General features: G+C 34.4%; 1 protein-coding gene across 1 annotated transcript in view; it reads left to right on the top strand.

The window, feature by feature from the left end:
• Positions 1–20,606, top strand: part of VMP1 (vacuole membrane protein 1) — a 98,258-nt gene that overhangs the window by 65,530 nt on the left and 12,122 nt on the right. Inside the window, exons 9-11 of the mRNA XM_072417305.1 lie at positions 2,933–3,013; positions 6,260–6,376; positions 8,966–9,027. Of these exons, the coding sequence (XP_072273406.1) occupies positions 2,933–3,013; positions 6,260–6,376; positions 8,966–9,027 (260 nt within the window). The remainder of the gene's footprint in view (positions 1–2,932; positions 3,014–6,259; positions 6,377–8,965; positions 9,028–20,606) is intronic.

The raw sequence follows: 20,606 nt of genomic DNA, 5'->3' as shown, positions 1-20,606 counted from the left end.
TCAGTGAAATGTGTTATAGGTTAATTGAGATCTAAAAAAGCGAATCAAAGGTTCAAGATGATGATGTTTTTTTTGTCTAAGATTGGATAGTCTTTATGTAGATAGATTGGAATCTTTGAAGCTTCTATATCTATATATTATTTATCTTCATAGATGTTCTTCTTTATGGGTTAAACGTTTTACGTATCTAGGTAACATAGACAGGCAGCATTTTGGCTATTTTACATTTATTAAGCTTTAATTCAACATCATTCATTGATAATGAATCTTAGAAATCCTGAAGGACACTTTCTTGGAGTTGTAAGTTTGTGTTTTTTAACCTCTGCACCAGAATCAAATGGTATTGTCATATTAAATCTGTGCACAAGCTATCTTTTATTTCCAAAAAAGTATTTTTTTTTTTTTTTATCGCTGGGGGTTAAGAGATCATGCAGAGTTAAATGTATGACTAAGGGGTAGAAGTATTTCAGATGAAGCATGAACAAAAAGAACATGGTATCTCCAAAGAATCCAGATAACTGCTGTGCTAAATTTTGATGTTTCATTATTACATTGACAGGTGAAACTATTTCTTTCATTCTATGAACTTTTGTTTTTTTAGACTAGAATAGTAGCATTTTTGTTAGCTGTTGTGTTTTTATTTATTATATTTTTATAAGATAATGTTAAATTTACTCACCAAAGCTTAAATAATGATTCCCTAACAAAAACAAACTATCATAAAATTTTAATAATAAGGAAAAACCATAGCATTTGATCTAGGGATAAGGAATGATTGTTTTATTTGAATACATTTTATAAAAAGCAAATACACAAAAGAAATAAAACATATTTTGTTTAGTTATTTTTATACTTAGGTTAAAAAATATTTATGTTAGTGCTTATTCTATTGGTATAATTGTAATGTAAATGAATGCCATTTATTGTGTGTCTTTTATATACATTTAATTTAGTGTGGTTTATATTTTACCAGTTTGCAAAATTTTCCTTTTAAATCTCACAAATCATTTACCAGCAAAGTGAAACTGTTACAGGGGATTTCCATATTTTTAATCAATGTAAAATAAATTTTTTGAAAGGAAAAATGATAATAAAACCCTTTGCAATTGTTTAGTTTTTGCTCAGTTTAATTCATTATTGTTAACTGTATTATAGTTTCTAATATAAAACCATAAGCTGGTTCTAAAACACAAAATCACAGCCTAATTGTGTTTGAATTTGTATTTTGTTATGTATTGAAATATGAAGATTTTTTTTAAATAACTGATTCAATTTCATCAGAATATTTTATTACAAATAATGTATTTTTGTAATTTTTTAGAATGAAGTTCGTTTCCCCAGAAAGGAATAAAAGTGTGGTTTTAAAATTTAGTTATAAAAAAAGCAAAAAAAAAGAGGAAAAATCGTATTTTTTGTTTTAAACAATTATTCTTTAGCCTATTTTTAAAATTACACAGTTCACTTGTGTATTCCAATTTATGTTTCATTTACTTTGTTTATTTGTAGCTACAATATATTATTAAAATTTGCAAAATACCTACAACCACTAAGATTTGTATGCTGTGCAACCCAGTGATGATTTTTATTATATTTTTAATTATCATACAAAAAATAAATTATAAATATAGTTTGCACATTTAAGGACTTTCTTTTTTCTCTTCCAAAAATTCTGTTTTTTTACAAACTACACAAACACATGAGATCTTGAACAACCTAAAAGCTGTACATAAACTCCTGCTTATCATCTCTTATTTCCTATAAATTTTACATGTTTGTGTTCTAAGCATGTTTCCTATAAAATAAACGGTACTAACCTTGATCAATGAATGTTCTATTTTAATTATGTTTTAAAATGTTCCATATGTGAAACCTCAGTTTTTTATTCCAGATAGTACAAGAAATGCGACCATATTCTATACAATGTTGCATACACCATTATATATTTCTGTATAATCCTAATATTTTTTTTAATATTACTCCTAACAATAATCCTATGTGTTTAGTGATATAGATATATACACATTGTTTTTTACAGTATTTTTCCAGTAGACACTGCTCTGATAAAAACATTTTTTACATTTTGACTTTATCAGTAGATTATTTAACCTTTTTTTGGTGCTTTAGTTTGTGAATTTATAACAGTCAGCATGCTTCCTAATATTCCTTTATTTAATCAATATAACTATTGATTTCTGGCAAATTTATAGTTTGTTAACCTTTTTTTTACGAACGATAGTAGTATTTTGTTTTGTAAAACTTTTATGTTACATTGAACTTAAAAGATCTTTATTGTGTTAAAGAGGAACTGTAACAAGTGATTGTTACCAAAAGCAAATCATCTCTCTTTCTGCATTATTGCTCCCTTCTCCACCACCTCACAAATCTAGATGCCATGCACCAGCAATGGTCACCTTTTAGATGGTCTGTCCTCCCTAGATTTAGAGGCCAGCCAATGAAAAACACAATTCTGCATTTGCGCACAAATGTCAGGAATAAGGGTTGTTCTGGCTTTGTGCAGTATGAAGGGGAAAGATGTCCAGAGATGGAAATGATAATAAGCAGACTTTTGTTTTAGTTAAATAAGATACATTTTGATAATTATCACTTTCTGGGCATACCTTCCAAAAATGTTTTTGTAATAACCATTTAAATAATTAACCCTTAATTTGAGATAACCCTTTAAAAAATTAGACCTCCTGAAATCTTTATTTAGGCTGACAATTGATGAGCCATCCATTGCAACCCAATTTTTTTTTCAGAATACTGAAAACTAGGCTATTATGGCTGTTGAATTTTGTGTTGGTAAAGTATTCTATACATGTTGATTTTGATTATAATAATTGTGTCCTACAAATGATAATACTGTTGTGTTATATTTAATTTTTCGTTCTAAAATTATATGTTGATTAACATGGTCTTCCTTATTCTTTAGGACTTTGCCTCCCGTGCTAAACTCACGGTTCAAAACCTGGTGCAGAAAGTTGGATTCCTAGGGATTTTGGCCTGTGCTTCCGTAAGTTTTTTTTTTTTTTTGTAATGTCTATAGTGTTTTATAGACCTAGCAATGCACAAAGATTGTACAATTAGAATATAAAGGGAGTATATCTTAAAGTGTTAGTTTAGCAGCTTATTGGTTCTTGTGGTGGCTGCATTAGTTTCCTTTTTTAAGCAAAGGACATTTTTAGCTGGTACAGTAAATATCTACTATGGCTTCCCACATAGATATGGAATGGAAAAATGAGTGCAGACACAACAGGACAAAACGTGTGTTATTCACAACTTTGTCGGGTGTGGGGGGGAAATAAAGCCTGATAAAAGAAAACTGTGACATTTAAGTTTAGATACGCATCCTGTCTGATCTTACAGTTTTGTTTTACCGGGCAGGACTGTCTTTCCCTATGGTTTAATTTCTTTTTCTCATTTTGGTCATATAATATGATGTTTCTGTTTTGAGTCCAGTATAATATTAATAGGTTTTATTTTGACCTTGGCTTACATTTATGCATTACAGCAGTAAAATATATGGGTATATATTGCACTGTCTACTTTTTTTCCACCATTTTTGTAAACACATTTACATGTATGTTCTTATCATCAGATTTTCTAGTGGATAAACAGATGCATAGGATATAAACTCTGTGTGTATCTCATATGCTTGCAGGCCTATTCCCACAGTTCTGTGTTTGCACTTATGGCACCTCTTAATTCTAAAATGATAGTTTATTAAAAATTGAAAACCTTAGACACTTTATCTGCATTAGTTTTCTTTTTCATGCATTTTTCCACTTCATTTTCACTACTGTGAACAACATGTTTTTTGTTCCTCCATGGCAACTGAAATGTCTCCACTATATCTATAGAAGTAGCTATGGTGGTCCCACTCAAAAGACTTCAAACATGTCTGTGTTCCTTTATTTCCGTTATATTATAGATTGAAACTAGTCATTTGCACAACAAAGATGTTTTATACTTGTTTTTTTAGCATTTCTAGCAAGATATACATGTATTTCCTGTTCTTGCTGAAAAATTATATAGCTTAAAAAAAAACTTCTGCAACAAACCCACCAAAGGGACTTGTAAGCTGAAATAATGTACATTTTTAGTTTTGGTTTTAGATATACTTGGGTACAAGAGTCAATAGTATAAAGCACAATTCTCTTAGCACTGAATGTACCTAGTATTATTTTACACCTTCTCTTCCATCATGGTGTACCCTCAACATTTAATATCGCTTTTTTTTTTTTTTTTTTACAACCAGTTGCATAGCTTAACTTGGTACGGATTTTGGCTTTTTTGGTTTTTAGAGATATTGCCTTAGTAGAAAAGAAGTTGTAACCCAACCCATTGAGCAGTGGGTTATACACTGCTATATAAACAGTAAAGTTCCAGTATGCCAGTTAGCTAAAATAACTGCACTTTGTGTATAATTTAATTAAAATAATGTTAATTTTAAATAAACATTCTTGTACCTAAACTATACAGCTTCTGTGTAAAAATACCCATGTTACATACCTAGTTATTTGGTGCGTCATATGCAGGACATTTACTGGAATAGGTAAACAGTCCTTAAAGTTAAGAGGTCGTAACCTAGGATGTAAGCTAATTATCCAGTTCAGTGCAAGCTCCGTATTTGTTTTAAGGAAGGCATTCTTTCCTTTATCACTAACACATTTCCACCACATGAGCGTTCTCTTCTCTGGTGGGCAATTTGTGCATTTCTCATACGTCCTAGATCGATTTTCATTGACTGCACGTTTAATACTGCTCAGGAAATCGTCTATAAAAGATCTGATAAACAGATATTCCTTTCAAGTAAAACTAACAATGATGAGGGGTCGTCAGGAAGAAGTTAGTGTGTTGGGGCTCAAGGAAGTCCATAGGTGTCATCTGTACTGGGTAGAAGGTACTCTCAGGTTTTTTCAGTTTGGAGGGAAAAAGCGACTGCATAGTAATTATATAGCACCAACATATTGCACAGCGCTGTACATTAGATAGGGGTTGCAAATGACAGACAGATACAGACAGTGACACAGAAGGAGGGGAGAACCCTGCCCCGAGGAGCTTACAATCTAAGAGATTGTTGGAAGCTCCATGAACGACATTCAGCAGGTAAGGAAGCTCATCAGATCAGGGTAAGCAGGGTTACATTATTTTCATTAGTTCAGGGTATTCATTGGTCTCATAAGTTCAGGGGTTAATGGTTTCATAGATATCATCATTCCAGGAGGGTTAGGATCGCCTGGAATGTTTATGAATGTTTAGCAGTTTAAAGAACCAATGAGTAATAAAGGGGAAGAAATCTGGGATGTATTATAAATGAGACATACTGTGTGTGGGAGAGGGGTGAAATCATGGTGAGAACCATGCATGACAACCAACAGCCAGACGGGTTTAGTTCCCTTTTCCCTGACCTTACAGGTTTTTTAGGCAAGGTTCTGAACATGAATCTAATTATTGCCTAAAAGCATCAAGACATAGCAGTCAATGTACATTGCACATTCCACTGTTCCTGTAAAAGTACATTATAACTTTTTCGGCCATTATTCTCTTCGATTATTGTAGTTTTACAATCGCTGTATCTCCCACCATTTAGTTACATTTGTTAACGTGGTTACATCTAAATCTGTCTCGCTGACCCCAGACAAATAATAATTTATCAATAAAAAAGGAACAGTTATACAGTGACTGTTTGCATGCAGCAATCTGAGGAAGTTGTCATCAGTTTAATGCAGCTGCAGAATTAACTGATTTGGAAAATGCTTTATTAGGAGCCTTCAAAGTTTTGGAACACATAGAAGAAGAATATATCACTAATAGAACTTGCAAAATGTAGGAAAGGTTAAAATCTTTATTGATAGTTGTATCAGTAATCTGTCAGAAGACCCCTAGAAACACAGCAATAAAGGAATGCAAGGAGAGTTCAACACAAGAAAGCCAAGTGCTCCTTCCATCAAGAAAGCCAATACCCTCCTCCTTCCATCAATTGTCCATGACAACATGAAAGAGACTTGAGGCAACATCCTCTGCTTAAGCTAGTTTTAACAATGTAAATCCTACTACATATTCTCCAAATTATCTTTTGATTTATTCTCACACAATAGAATTTCCAGCATTCCGCTAACTCTGTTTTAAAGGAAAGGTAAAATGGGACACAATATGCACATAATAATAATTAAGATACCAAAAATACATTGAGCAGAGAAATTGTGTAGTACAGTTGTTGATGTTTTAACATTGTGTTTAAATGTTTTATCCATAGATTCCCAATCCCCTATTTGACTTGGCAGGAATAACATGCGGACATTTCCTCGTTCCCTTCTGGACTTTCTTTGGAGCCACTCTGATTGGCAAAGCAATAATTAAAATGCACATTCAGGCAAGTATATGCTTTTTGCTTTTATGCAAATGTTTCAGTTAAGTATTGTTATTTTGTTACGTGTTGCCTGTATGTGTACATAGGTCAGTATAGTAAAGAACCTGCTTGCAGTGTAAAAAAAGAACTTTTATTCAATATTTTGGTCTCTTTACCCAGTAGTATGAAAAATAGAACAATCTAAAATGTTTCAAAGTTCATAATGACATACTTTAAATACCTGTTCCTAAAATAGTTTTACCACTTACAGTTCTCAGGAAGTCAGTGGTTAACCTTGATATTTACCTATTGTTTTACCATATGCAAACACCTTTAAACTGTGAATGTGTGATGTTATAGAAATGTGCTTCGTAAGTTGTATTTCTAAAACTCCCCTATAGACACTAAACAAAGGTGGTCCAATGTGCAGACTTGTGCATTTATAACTATACGCTTGGGCTACTATTAGTGTTTAGGCCTATTGATAAGAACATTACACATGCGTCTCAGCTCCCAAGAAAAAAAACTTTGTATTCAGACAAGTTATTCTAATCTGCCCAATCTCTGATCCCCTGATAGGACTATCTGCATTTGGAGATGTCTTACAGACATAAAGCTGCCCATGCACATTATAATCTAATTCTACAATCTCATTTAGATCTACCATCTATCAAGTATATAGTACACAGCTCTGATTTAATATACAATAAATTCATTGTTTAGGTGGACACTTGCATTTTATAATTTTGGTAAAAATTTTGGTGGAATCTAAAAGATTTCAGGAGCATGTCAAAAGGATGCCGTCAGCACAAACCCAGAGCCAGTTGATAAGGTTCCTAATGTAGATTCTCAAAAATGCATAACATCTAATATAAATATAAAATATTTACCAAAATTTTAACAAATATTTTAATTCACTACAATCACTTCACCTTAAAAAATTTGGTTACTGAGTATTACAATTACGTTACTTAATACTGAGTATTAAAATAAATAAATGCCTTTCTATAATTCTATCTGACATTTACATGATCCGAGCGAAATAAATAGAGTTTAACCTCAACCACATTTTGTATGCGTTTAAAAGCAGTATAGTCCTCAGTATAATAATTTTACATCCAGACTGCCTTATGTAAACACAAGCTTTAAGTAGAATTATGGTTTAATTTCTGTTATAAAATAATGTGCAATATCCAACTGTGTGAAATAGTAAATTTTCATCTGAAATGTTGAATTGTTAAATAGAAATGTGTACTCAGCTGTGTATCTCCCTGTTTAGTATGGGGGAGTAGTTCAAGGTTTGCTTGAAAATATCTGTTTTAAAGTATTATAAATAAAATACCCTTTTTGTTGAAAGACCTTCATCCAGCTGTTAAAGGATAACTTAAAAAAAGATTTAGCAGGAGAAATTTTATTTAAAAAAAAAAAAAAAACATGTTTCTCCGTTTTTGACCTTGCTCACGTCACAAAATTGCACAGAGATAAAAATGTGTGATGTTTTGTAAATCCCCTCTGTTTCCAGGTGATGTACATGTCTGCAGCTGTGGTCTTTACTGGTACTTCTATGTTTAATGAATTTCTGGTATCATTGATATCTTATTAAAATTCAGTAAAACATAGGATGGCCATTTTATACCTTCTTACCTTAAAATATCCATTTCTCTAGAAAACAAATGAAATTGTCCACTGTATACTTTTTTGTATATTTTTATTATAATTCTTATATTAGAAATGACATTATACATATACAATACATACAACACTTGAGTGCTATTAATTATAAGAGGTAATGTCTTGTGCCTGTGTGTGAATTGGAGAATTTGATGCAGAATTTTAGCTTTTTTTGGAATGTACATTTTTTGCCTTTTAAATGTTTAGAATACTTTTATATACCATTTATTAAAGACATATACAATAGCAAACATCCAATCCAACTTACTTTCATACGATAACAGAATATCTTGGTTTGCCTTAACAGATCAATATTCTGTTTATCTTTAACACATACTTTTGTCACCTGACTTAAATTACATTACCTACTTTAAGAAAATGATTGGTCTTGTAGTGCTTGTCATAAGAGCATTTGTTAGTAATTCTACAGCCTCGTTCACATTATGAAAAAGTGCGTTGCTGTGCATTATACCACAATGCACATCCTTCTGTGTGGCTGTCCATTGTGACACTAACCCAATTCATTACACCTAATGGGGAAGCAAACTAAAACAAGACAGAAATGCGTGCAGCAGTGTGATGCAATAATGGGAACATCAGACATTGCTTTCTATGCAATGTGTGATGTCCTTGCATATCACACACTGTTAAGCGCAGTGAACTACACATAGTGGAAGCAGGAACTTATTGTACTCAGAAATTGTCCAGCAACATAATCTCTCTTTGACTGGAAACTAATCACTCAACTTTGTTTAAAGAATAAGTATTTCAAAACAGTTGTACCACTAATATCTACTAGGCTAGCTGGACAGGGGATCATGGAGGGTCCTCGTTACACAGGAACTGGTTTAAGGTTAGGCATGACTCCTTCTTGGTGACACATCTGTGTGTGACCAGCCACTTTCCTCCAAATTGATTGTGTTCTTTCTTTCTGGTTTACAGAAGCTCTTTGTTATCATAACTTTCAGCAAGCACATAGTGGAGCAGATGGTGTCACTAATTGGGTGAGTTTCCAAGTAACAATTGACTCCTACTTATCTGGGAGAACATTTCTGTTTAACCCTCAAATTGATGTTTTCGTTTTTTAAGATGTTGTTGTTTTAACAGTCATGTTTGAGTATTACAAAATGGCTATGGCATAAACCGGGAGAGAATCAAAGACAAATCACTTTTACTCAGCATGTAGTCATCCTAAATATGTTTTGCTACACAATTACAGAAGCTGGTAACAAGTCATTACAGGATATGTTTTTTTTTTTTGAGTCACTTCTTCATTGTTACATTACCTGAAATTTCCAATAAACAACAGCATGGTAGTTGGAATTAGCTGATGCAAACATTTTAGGTATTGATCATCCTTCTGTTCTTTGGAGGCTTGTCTATGAATCATTCTGCAGTCATCCTTTTCATTATTCGGGTGGTATGTTTATTTTCTGCAACTGGAACAGAAGTAAAGTACTGTGACTTTATAGTGTTCGATGTAAAATGGATAAACTATTTTTCTTTAGAAGTCATGTAGCTTCAATTGCTAGTAGATTAAATCATTTTTTTTTTATTTGGCCAATTAAAAAAAATGTAGAAAATATTTTATCTGTAGGGATTTTTTTTTTTATAACATATGAACAGCAGACACCTCCATATGTTTATATGCTACATGTGATCCTACATATTACTGTATACCTAGTGTAGAGCATGTTATATTTTTACCTACTGTCAAGGTTTGTAAAAAAAAAAAAGACAGCATAGGCTGAGTAATAGGATGAAAATGTTAGAGGGGGAGGTGTAGTGGACAGCCATTATCCATATACTCAGAAAGAATACTCAAAACTTGACATTTACCACATATACAATAACCCTATGTTGCTTGAGGTTACTTGACTGCAGAAATGTATAGTCATACAGCAATACATAAAAAACGACCAATTACATGCATTTGCCAGATGTCAAGGTCATATTTCAGATCTGGTCTATTTATTTACATTAAACTTCTTGTAATGTATCCAAAAAATATGGTACCCACATTTGGGGAAAAAAAAAAAAAAACAGTCCTTTTCATAGGCATGGGACTATCCTTGATAGGACATAAGGGAAAGCAAATATCTGCCCTCCCAGCCATGAATGGTTTCTGGCTAAAGAAGAAGAAAAAATGTATAGCAGCCTTCCTTTTGACAAAACCAGACCCTTCCTTGCCCCCATGTATGCCAGTCATTTGGGGAGTAGGCCTCATCTCCACAAATTTGACCCCAGTGTTGTATGGCTCTGCAGGTAGGAAGTTTATTGGATATGGAAGCTCCTTTTAATAAAACCCCCTTACCCCCAGATATCCTCACCTTGGGGAATGAGTATAGGGGGTACCTTATCTATTCTCATAAAGGGTTAAATTAGTCCTAGAAATAATAATAAAACATGATCATATTTAAACACAATAGAAAAAAATTGTCTTTGCTTAGTCTTAACTAATAATTTCGAAGATGCCAAAGATGAGTTCTTGCAAAGATCCATCCAGTACTGGCTTTTCCTGTTGCATATTGACTATAGAGTTTCACCCACCTGGGGCGGTTGGGGCCGTGACATATTTACATGTATTCAGCCATGTAAACCATTAAAGAATTTTGTCCACCATCTGGATTGGCTGGCTGGACCTATGCCCTACCTGTTGGTTAATCAGCCATTGACCGCTGTCAACGCCCGCTAGACTAAACCATGCACTAAATCTATCTCAGACTGGTACAGCTTAGGCATTTTAGCCAGCAGCTGTTGCCGTACACTGTACCTTAAAAGTTTAAATTGTCAAACCTGGGTCATTTAAAAAAAATTTTAAAATCAAGTTTATCTTGCTTGAAATTATTCCAACTTTGCATATTTATTTATTTATTTTTTTACTTTCGAGCCTATCTAGCAGAAAGCATTTATCATTTAATTGTACAAACTGTACAAGTTCATTTTTGAAAACACTCATGGTGTCTATTCAAGGGTCAGTCCACTCACATCTGATGTAGCAATCATAATTTCATTGGTGATTTTCTAGAATAAGTTATAACCTCACTGGCAGTGCAATACCACTATTTTTCATGTTCTATAGTATTTTTCAATGAGCTGCCAGATAGATAAATAAATTGTGAATTTTGCATCTTTTTATAGAAAATATTTTTGTGATTTATAAATTAGAATCTTTAAATGAGTGATGGAATGAACCTTGTAACCTGATGCAATATATCGCAAGGCAGTTCTGCAATGTGATGAATATAAGCTAGATGATCATATTGTGATTAAAGAATATTTCCTAATAGAGCCTGGGAAACGAGTGTCAGTCACACGTACCTCGAATGACAGTAAAGGGCTTGCACATCCTTTGAAGTCTTTTGCCTTTGGGAGAGAACATTTGAAATGTCTCTGAGCAACCTGTGCTCATACTGTGCAGTTGGCTTGTGATAGTTGTAGATAAGCAGTGGCTTTAGTTTGCAACTGAAGGGGTCGTTTTTTATTTGTCTATTAACTGTGATTAATCCTTTAATGGGGGATAGGCACAACATCATTCAACTATCAAAACCTTTCACAGTATATGCCAAGAATGTATTTATATTCCTCTGCATTTCCTGGCCACTCCTTTTTATCACATTGCTGAACTGGGTGACACTCACGCACAGTCACTGTGTTGCACAATTGCATGAATGAGATAGTTTTCCACCCACACAAAGTTAATCTTTGCTCTGAATGATAGGCTGTATCCACAGGACACGTCTCATGGTGTTCTCTGTGACGCTGGTTGCAGCAGCTCTACTTCAAAGCAATGCTATCTCTCTGTCTTTTGTCTTTGAATATTTGGATTCTTTCCAAAGGTGATGCCCAGTCCCATCATTTCTATGTAGTTATCAGAAGTATGGTAGCAGCTTGCTGTGTGATCAGCATTACAGTAAAGTTTCATCAGGCTCTCCTTGTGGATTTTCCACTTTAGCAGTCATTGACCTTTCACTGAAAGTCCATCTGTGTGGTCACTGGGACACCTATTTGGTTGTTTCATGGCTTACTTTAGCCTTCACTGTGTATTCCTAATAAATCTATGACTTTGTAATAATAATCAGTAAAGCAAGCATTTTTGAAGATATTTTGCTTACCAGAAAATTGTGAATCTTCCCTGCCCATGCATTGATGCATCCAGCATATACCTGTCCTTTACCAGCATGTAAAGGATAAAAGGTTGTTTTGTATCACGTTACTTTCTATAGGTATATTTATCACATACTTTTTTTTTTTAGTTTCCTGCTTAATAAAAGCACACTCCATCTCTCTAAATACTTTACTGTCAAATTTCTCTTGCTTAAGACAATAAACGTTCTCTTTTCAGAACATACTTGCTTGTAAAAGTTTATTCCCATGTACAGCATATAGAAATTATTTCGTTACAAGCCTTTCATGATCTCGTATTAGTCTATGTATTGTTTTGTCCTTAACTAGCATGCAGTTCGGGTGTTTGATATGTGCTTTTTCTGTATTAGGTAAAGGCTTATGTTACAGTACATTAAAATAAAAATGCAACACTTTCAATACTGGTTTGGGTATACTTTTTTTCCACTGAAAAGTGTAATATTAGTATGCAGAATGTATTAACCCAGCAATTAGTGTAATGAAAGAATAGTACTGGTTCATTTTTTTTAGGTTGCTGCACATTTCACAAATAACTGTAAATCAGTAGTTTAATTGGTCAGGATATGTACAGTGAAAAAAATAGCCTTCTAACAAGGTGGCTGTGCGTTACGGTATAATGCACAACAACACATGTTCTTATAGTGGGAACAAAGTCTCGTACCATAGTACTATACCCTTTTCACAGGTTAACCTTACCCAGCATGTATTTTGAAGCCATATTTTGTTAGCCTAATAGACTAACTTGGTCATTTTGTTTTATATATTTCAAGATTATTTGAGTTTGTGTAGCCCTTAGATGCATTTGCATTCAATAAGGTTTACATAACCCTTTTGGATCCTGTGTTTATTACAATATTAAATCATCATGCATATTATGTATTCATATATTCATGTTTGTGAACATACACACAAATGGAAAATTGTCATAAATGTTAGGACTACAAATACAAAGTAAATGGTAAAACCCAATTAGGAAATAATAAAGCACTTTGTAGCATGTTTAGAAAGCAGTGAATCGGACATTTTGCAGGTGAATGTTCCCGGTGAAGGTGTTTTAAATGGAATTGTTAAATTAACTACTAGAGAATGTTTGGTGAAAGTCCTATTTAGTGTTTTATACATAGGCCCTTTTATTTTTCAGCTGTTAAAATCTAACCGCAGAGCATAGTTTATTTGCAGAACTGGATTTACTTATTTGATCTGGTTTCTCTCCTTTATGTGCTTAACCATGTTGTCGTTTCCTTTATGGGAAATTTTAGTATTATTAGGATACATCACTCTAATGAGTGTTGCTCATTATCAGCTGTTCCAGTTTTGATTCAGAAGCTTCTTGACATTCTTTTGGCTCACACCCATTCATTCAGAAAATGTGCTGTACTTGTTTGAATGTCAGCTCTCGGTATCTCATTACATGTAACTTTGTTTCATTGATTTTATTAATATTTTAAAATGTTTAATGCCTTGTTAAAGATATTCACAACTTGCTCCGCAGGTCTAAAAGAGCCCCCTTATTCAACATGCCGTATTAATTGCTACTTCCTAGTACCATGCCAGAAAATGATCATATCATCATAGATACTGTGTCAGCATTTTACCTTCCATACAATTCAGGGAAACAAAACTGGTCTGTATTATTGAGTTTATAACTAAACTGCTTCAATTGGCCTCTTGCCTGGGTAAGACATATTTTGTAGTACAACTGTGTCTACTTATTTGTGGCATAATTATTCTTAAAGTGAGAGAAATTCAGTACAGTATATGGTAAAGGCATGTATGTTTTGGTTTAAAGCAGGGTTTTCTAAAGTTATCCATATTGTCCCAAAGAGTTGATGAGGCCATTCAAGTGGTCATTAAAATGGCTGGGGGTCAAAATGTGGTTAGTAAGGTGGTCAATAAATAATAGGATTATAGGAGTCAGGTAATTTATTGAGATCTAGCTAGACAGTGTTACCTAGAACTAAATGGTCAACCTAAGTTGTCTCTATCATCTGCATGGTGTTACTGACCTTGTTTTCTAGCCTGTGTTGTAATTTGTGCCTATGACCATCAATGTACATGTTCATTTGCCATAATAAGCATACTTCTCCATGTGCTTCAAGAGTGAGTATATCCACGTTAAACACTGCTTGCTGATAATTCAGTAATTACACCCAGTGAGTTGCACATCAATATTTTAATAGCATCTACCAGTATATTATTATTCTTAGTACAATAAGTAGTATTTATTACATTTATTTCACATAATAATATTTTTTTTTTGTGGGGGGGGGGGGGTATTAAGTAGCATGAAAGGAGCTGAAAAGTTTGTATTCCTGGTTTAAAGGAAGCAATAAAAAAATAATATAAACAAGATTTAGGTTCTGCTTTTAGGTTTATGGGCCATTTTACAATTATGTACTGTGATAACGTGTAACGTGGTGCCATTTATGGACCCTAAAATACCCTGCTACAAATGCTTCATACACCATTACAATGAATGGGTTGCCCTAACACAATCTCCTTAATACTTGGGTGTTAAACACACCAAAAGAATTTAAATGAGACATGCTTTGAGACAAGCAACTGCGTGTTATCAAGTAATGCAGTTTACCCTTTAGCTGCTCACATTGGTGTGACTGATAATAGGTGCCCACTATGACATGTCATTATTAAGTACAAATGCATGTAACATGTCAAAGGGGTCTTAAGCCGCATACAGACGTGCAATATTAGTCGTTGAAGAGAATCTTTCACGATCCTTTCCAACGACTAATATTGCAAGATGTATGGAGTGCTGTACATACAACACCGTTCTGCTCTATGCAGAGGGGAGAGGGAGAACAAGAGAGAGTCACCCTGCTGCATGCTCTCTCCCTTCCCTTGCATTACGACCGTTAGTAGTCCATCATCCGTGGACCCGCCAGGACAGTCGTTCGGACGATGGGCGACTGGCGCTGTACACACGCCAGATTCTCGCCCGATATCGGCCGTGAACTTTATTGGCTAAAATAATTACATACTTCGGTAATTTTATTTCATGTCTCCAAAAGCCATTCTGATTTCTGTTCAGATTGTGATCACTATTGTGGAAGTCATTGAAATTCATCAATCAGTAGCAAATGCAGCATGACAAGAGTTTTCTGTACATTATTAAGTACATGTACAGATGTTCCATTATTTGTAATACATTTGTGTGATGTTTTGTTCTTGTGTTTTTCCAAAGGGATTAACTATGTGGGCAATTTTAATCTCTTGCTATTGAGAAGTTTTAACCATTTGCTGGCACATTCGTTTAGAGCAACAGGGGATTTTTAATTTCTCATTTCTGCTGCTAAATGTATTGACCATCATTTGGTAAGATTAGGAATTGATCACTAAACAGCTTGAACAAATGGTTTCCCGTGGAATAAACTATACAAGCGGCATCTATCAGTGAACACTCTTAATGGAGCAGGCAAAGTTTTAATCATGTGCAATTAATAAAAATTATTTAGACAGAACATAATTATATTTAGACTATTCAATAGTCACAATATATGCTTTTTAATATGATATACAGCATTGTTTTTGGTCCCAAATGTGCGTGCTGTTTTTTGTTGCCATTTGATTGCTCTGCTTTTTTTTATTTATATACTTTGTGACTTATGTGGGCATGACTTGCCCTTTATGTGCTGATGATGTAAGCATAGACCAGACATACTAAGACCGATTACTGGAAAGTAAAGGTAAAACCCTATTAACTGGCAGAAGAGTGCTGCCCAAGAAATAATAAAACAAACAGTAAAACAACTGTAAATATTCAATGGTGAATGAACCGTTGACAGTAACTTAGGGTATTGGGTTTATTTCAAATTGAGCAACATCTGTAATACTTTTTCCTGCTTTTCAAACTTTAAATAATTTGGTAGCGCTGTCTTTTTTTTCTTTAAATCTTTGCTTCATTGGAGGCACACATGCCATTTTATTGAGAAATCCCAGCAGTTTATAATGTAATGTAATTTATGAGCCTGCATGCTGTTCTCACAAGTGAAGTGCGTCAGCTGCATACTCTATTACTGACAACACGTAGTATTTGTTCTAGGCAGGTTGCTTTGTCAGTATTCCCTTAAGCAGTTTAGAACTGCTCTGTCAAGTAAACTTCAGTAAATTGTTTCAATCACCATAATAAAGGACAATGAAATAGAAAAGACGTCCACTTTTACTGCCTGCAAGAAACACACAATATGCAAGTTCAAATGTATTTGCCTACCTTTAGATACTTTATCTTCTAAAATAGTTTTTAATTTATGTTGCTTCAAATACCAACACGTTGATAAAGGAGCAAAGCGTTGATAACATTACTGAAATAACGTCAGTAGATTGGTTTGTTCCAGAGACATAAGTTGTTACTTGCAGTTTCTAGTAGTACAGGCGCTTCACTAAATGCAACCAATGTGCCAGTAAATTTGAATGTCTGAATGGCTGGGACTTTCTGGAAAGATAAGCTGCAAAAAAAGACCGTACCCTTTCAAAGTAATTTCCTGGATGATATTATCCTGAAAGAAGATTCCGCCTGTCACCCTTCTGTCCAAATTGAGTTTCACTTGAATGATTACGGCACCATTTTCAGACAATGGACAAGAGGAAAGCCCTCCATCTATGGGAATATCAGTTATGTTGCCGGAGTAATATTACACTCCATCTTTAGGTATATATTACAGGACAACATACACATCAAATGCATATCAATAAAAGAGCACTTGAACTTTTAAAAGTTTAAATCAGCCAAATACATTTTATTGCAATAAAGGTGTAGAAAAATGTATTCGAAAAGCCCGTCCCTTTCCAGAATGCTGCAGGGAAGGATCCTTGTTTTCTGCATGAAAGCAGTGGTCTCTGTGTTCTGACATATTAAAGCTAGAGCTTTGTAATCAGCAGAGCTCATGATGCCTGCTATTTAGGGAGCATTCCCATGTCCAGTCAGCATGGGATGTGATGGACCTTTGTGACTTATGTGGGCATGCAGAGAGACCACCTCTTTCACACAGCAGGAGTCTTTCTTTAAAGCATGTTGGCAGGGAACATGCATTTTCCACTAAAATTTATTAAAGTCTTGTATTGAAATCCATGCTGTTACATGTATTCCTATTCCCCCTATTACCACAAATACACGTTGATTCTGACAGTGAGGTACACCTAATGTGTTGATGAAAACCTTCCTCTGATGGGGTGGCAATGATCCCGCACTGTTCCTGAATTCAGAGCAGAGCTGCTGCTCTTAGGAGAGGCCATGCCTGCTTGTACTAAATGGGATGAGAAGATGTTGGGGGGAGTGGGGGACTATGATCACTACTGATTTATCCCCCCCCCCCCCCCCCCCATAACTTGTTATTCAGCACCTGATTGACAGCACTGTCCCTTTTGGCTAAATCCTTCATATGGGGAGCTGTAGTGTCTGGGAGGGGGAGCGTATGGGAGACAAAATAAAGAGGAAAAAACATTTGTTTGCTTTGAGGTTTGTGCATCCCATGGTAGCAGAATTTAGTATTTTGTCAGACTGTTATTCAGAATCCTTTACTTGTACTAAGCAATTATGGGTTTTTTTTTGTTTTTTTTTTAAAGAAATAAATGACAAAACTTTGCACACCACAGGCTATTCTTAAATAACTATTCTTATGACACCACCTTTTAATCAGCTGTTTTTTTAAGCTTATTTTATTTTTTTTGTATTTTTAGCTTACTTTTTTAGATCCATTTCTGACCTACATTACAATGCAACAGAACATCATTGCATTCAGAATACAAAATGCAATATGCAGATCAGTCTTGTTTTGCAAACTAAACGTGTATTTTTATTGCATATTAGTGCAGCATTCACCTAAATCATTCAGTGTCAAATTTTTCTTCCCATTAGATGAAAGTTTTGCTATCCTCTAAACTCAATAATACAAAACGAACATTTTTACGCTCTTTTCTTATATTAAAGAACCATTGTTGTCAACTCATATCTTTTTAATGCAGTAGATTCTCCCCTCCATTTATAAATTGTCTGCGATAAGCTAATATCACCGCCAACGTACTTTTTTTTTAGTGTCTTATACCAAAGACTGCATTTTAGCTTCCAAAGCCCTGCCTGTAAATTAGGCTGAAGTGTTCTGTTTGTTGATTTTTGCAGCTCCTTTTAGCAGGTATCTTTTTTTACCTTTAAGCATCACTCTGCTGGGCTGTACAATTCAACGGCCTTCAGGCTGTTATAACAAATCAAACCATTGCCTTCTAACGGTATTGTGTTTTAGAAGTCTGTTATCTGAGCTAACATAGTAATCCAGATGATAGAAATGTACCTTGGTTTATCTGATTGTGGTTAATAAAGGTTTAAGATCTACGGAGGTCCTAATAATTGAGAAGTGAAATTACTATGCAGCTGTTAGTCCAGTACAAAAAGTTTCATAGTATGACGGAGACACACATTGCCAAATACTTGCCACTTGTGTAAACTGAAATTCTTAGTCCATTTCCCCTTTTTAAAGTACATTTCAGGGTTTCCCCTTACATGATTAATGCAGTGGAATGGTTTCCTGGTAGCATAGTACTGTGAGAAGATCACAGAAGAACTTGTGCTTTTCTGCATGCAACTTTAATGTGAAGCTCATTTGGAAAAATATATTTTTAATTTATGTAGTTTTATATTTAAATTTCAAGCTGAAGTCTCCTAAATCACTTTGTGTTTTAGAAAATCATTGGTCTGCAGGTATACAACACGGGGTACTTAGCCAGCGTCAACTACTTTTCCTTTTAGAATGAGCTGTCCCTAGCCACTGTGGGGGTATCTCACAACATTTACTGTGTTAATGACACTTGGGGAACCCAATAGGTTGCAGGCCCCATCTTTCTTGGATTCCTGGGTTGGATGGTCTTTAGATAAAAACCATCTTTTGGAGGAGTGGTTTTCACACGGAGCATAACAAAAGCACTTTATAAAAGTAAAAGCAATGTAGTAAAACGCTGGGAAATAAGGGAACAAAATAGTAGAGAGTAGAATATGTAAAACAGTATACTACTAAGGAAAGACAATGTGGGGCACTAGAAGAAAGCAGGAACAAAATAAAAATCAGAGAGAGAAGTGAAACAAGTGAATACAGAAGCAATTTATATATACCTTTTGGTAATCTTTTTTTAGAGGGGGAGGTGACTACACCTGTGATTTAGAATGAAGTGGCCCATGGACCACAGAGTATTAACAATCACTGTTTTAATTAATGTGTTGACAGTGCTTGGATGTGAATTCACAGTCTGTTAAAAAAATTTATTATAAAAGACCTCTGCAAAGATATACAAAAAGCAAAACAATTGATGTTTGGGCCAATGAGGAGATTTGGGACACTGTTGGGCATCCTTACTAGTGCAGGATATGTCTGGAGAGGACTGCATACAGATCCAATTGTAACTGGCTGGATTGTAATGACATACTATTTTGTTAGACGCCATTAGTTTAAATTTATTTCCCATGTTAGGCAAAACCAGGTAGGGTTTTTGCTATGAGCAATAAAGCTTTTGCTGACGTTTTGCTTGAACTTAATTTGTATAGAATCGTCTCTTACCAATAAATGATATATACTGGTGACACAGGGGTGTAAAGGTTTGGCAGTATCACTTTGTCTACTCACCTCTTTGCTGCAGTTGAGAAGACAAGACAATATGCTTAATTCGGGAAGATTTTAACACAAGACTACCTATCAAAATTTCTTGGACTTGGCTGAAAACAAGGATCGTTTTTTTCTTAAAGGATCCTTTTTCTGGAGTTTTGTCTTTGTGAATTGAGCCTCTTAATATAATTCTTAACATTCTTTATGTGAAGACTTGTGTATGTGCGTTTTGTGTGTGTTCTACATGAAAGCCAAAAGCACCTGGGTCTCAAGTTTCTCTCCAGGGCATTGCAACCTAGATGGGTGAGTCAAGCTATTGAATTCAGAGGTCCATTCTGAGTCATCCTGCTATTGGTGCAGCCTCAAGGAAATGGTTGGTTAAATAACATGAGAATCTTTATCAGAGCAGGAAATGACAAGTCATTAAAATACTAACCGTTGGTACTGGTGAGATCATTGCTTGGAAAAAAAAACTGTTCCAAAGTTCACAATTTCACATAGATTGAATGATAGTCAGTGTGTCTTCACAAAAAAACATTTGATCAATGTTTTCATATAGAACAATTTAGTTTAACCCCTCTGTTACTTATATGTAATGATTATGTGTATTATGAAATTATAAAAATGATTACATACAGGTATATAAACCAGAATGATGATATGATTGCATGGTATGCTTTTTGTCATCTTCCTTATCTCCTTTAACAATTCACCTCCTGAACTGAAAACCATTTCCTTATATTGATTTTGGAGTTGATGACCATTGACAATTGTGAAAATGCTGTATTCTGATAACTGTATGCCTGAAGCTGAAGAACTTTACGATAGTCAGA

The sequence above is a fragment of the Pyxicephalus adspersus genome, chromosome 1 (assembly GCF_032062135.1).
Source record: "Pyxicephalus adspersus chromosome 1, UCB_Pads_2.0, whole genome shotgun sequence".
NCBI lineage: Eukaryota > Metazoa > Chordata > Amphibia > Anura > Pyxicephalidae > Pyxicephalus > Pyxicephalus adspersus.
This window is presented reverse-complemented; position numbering and strand designations above follow the sequence as displayed.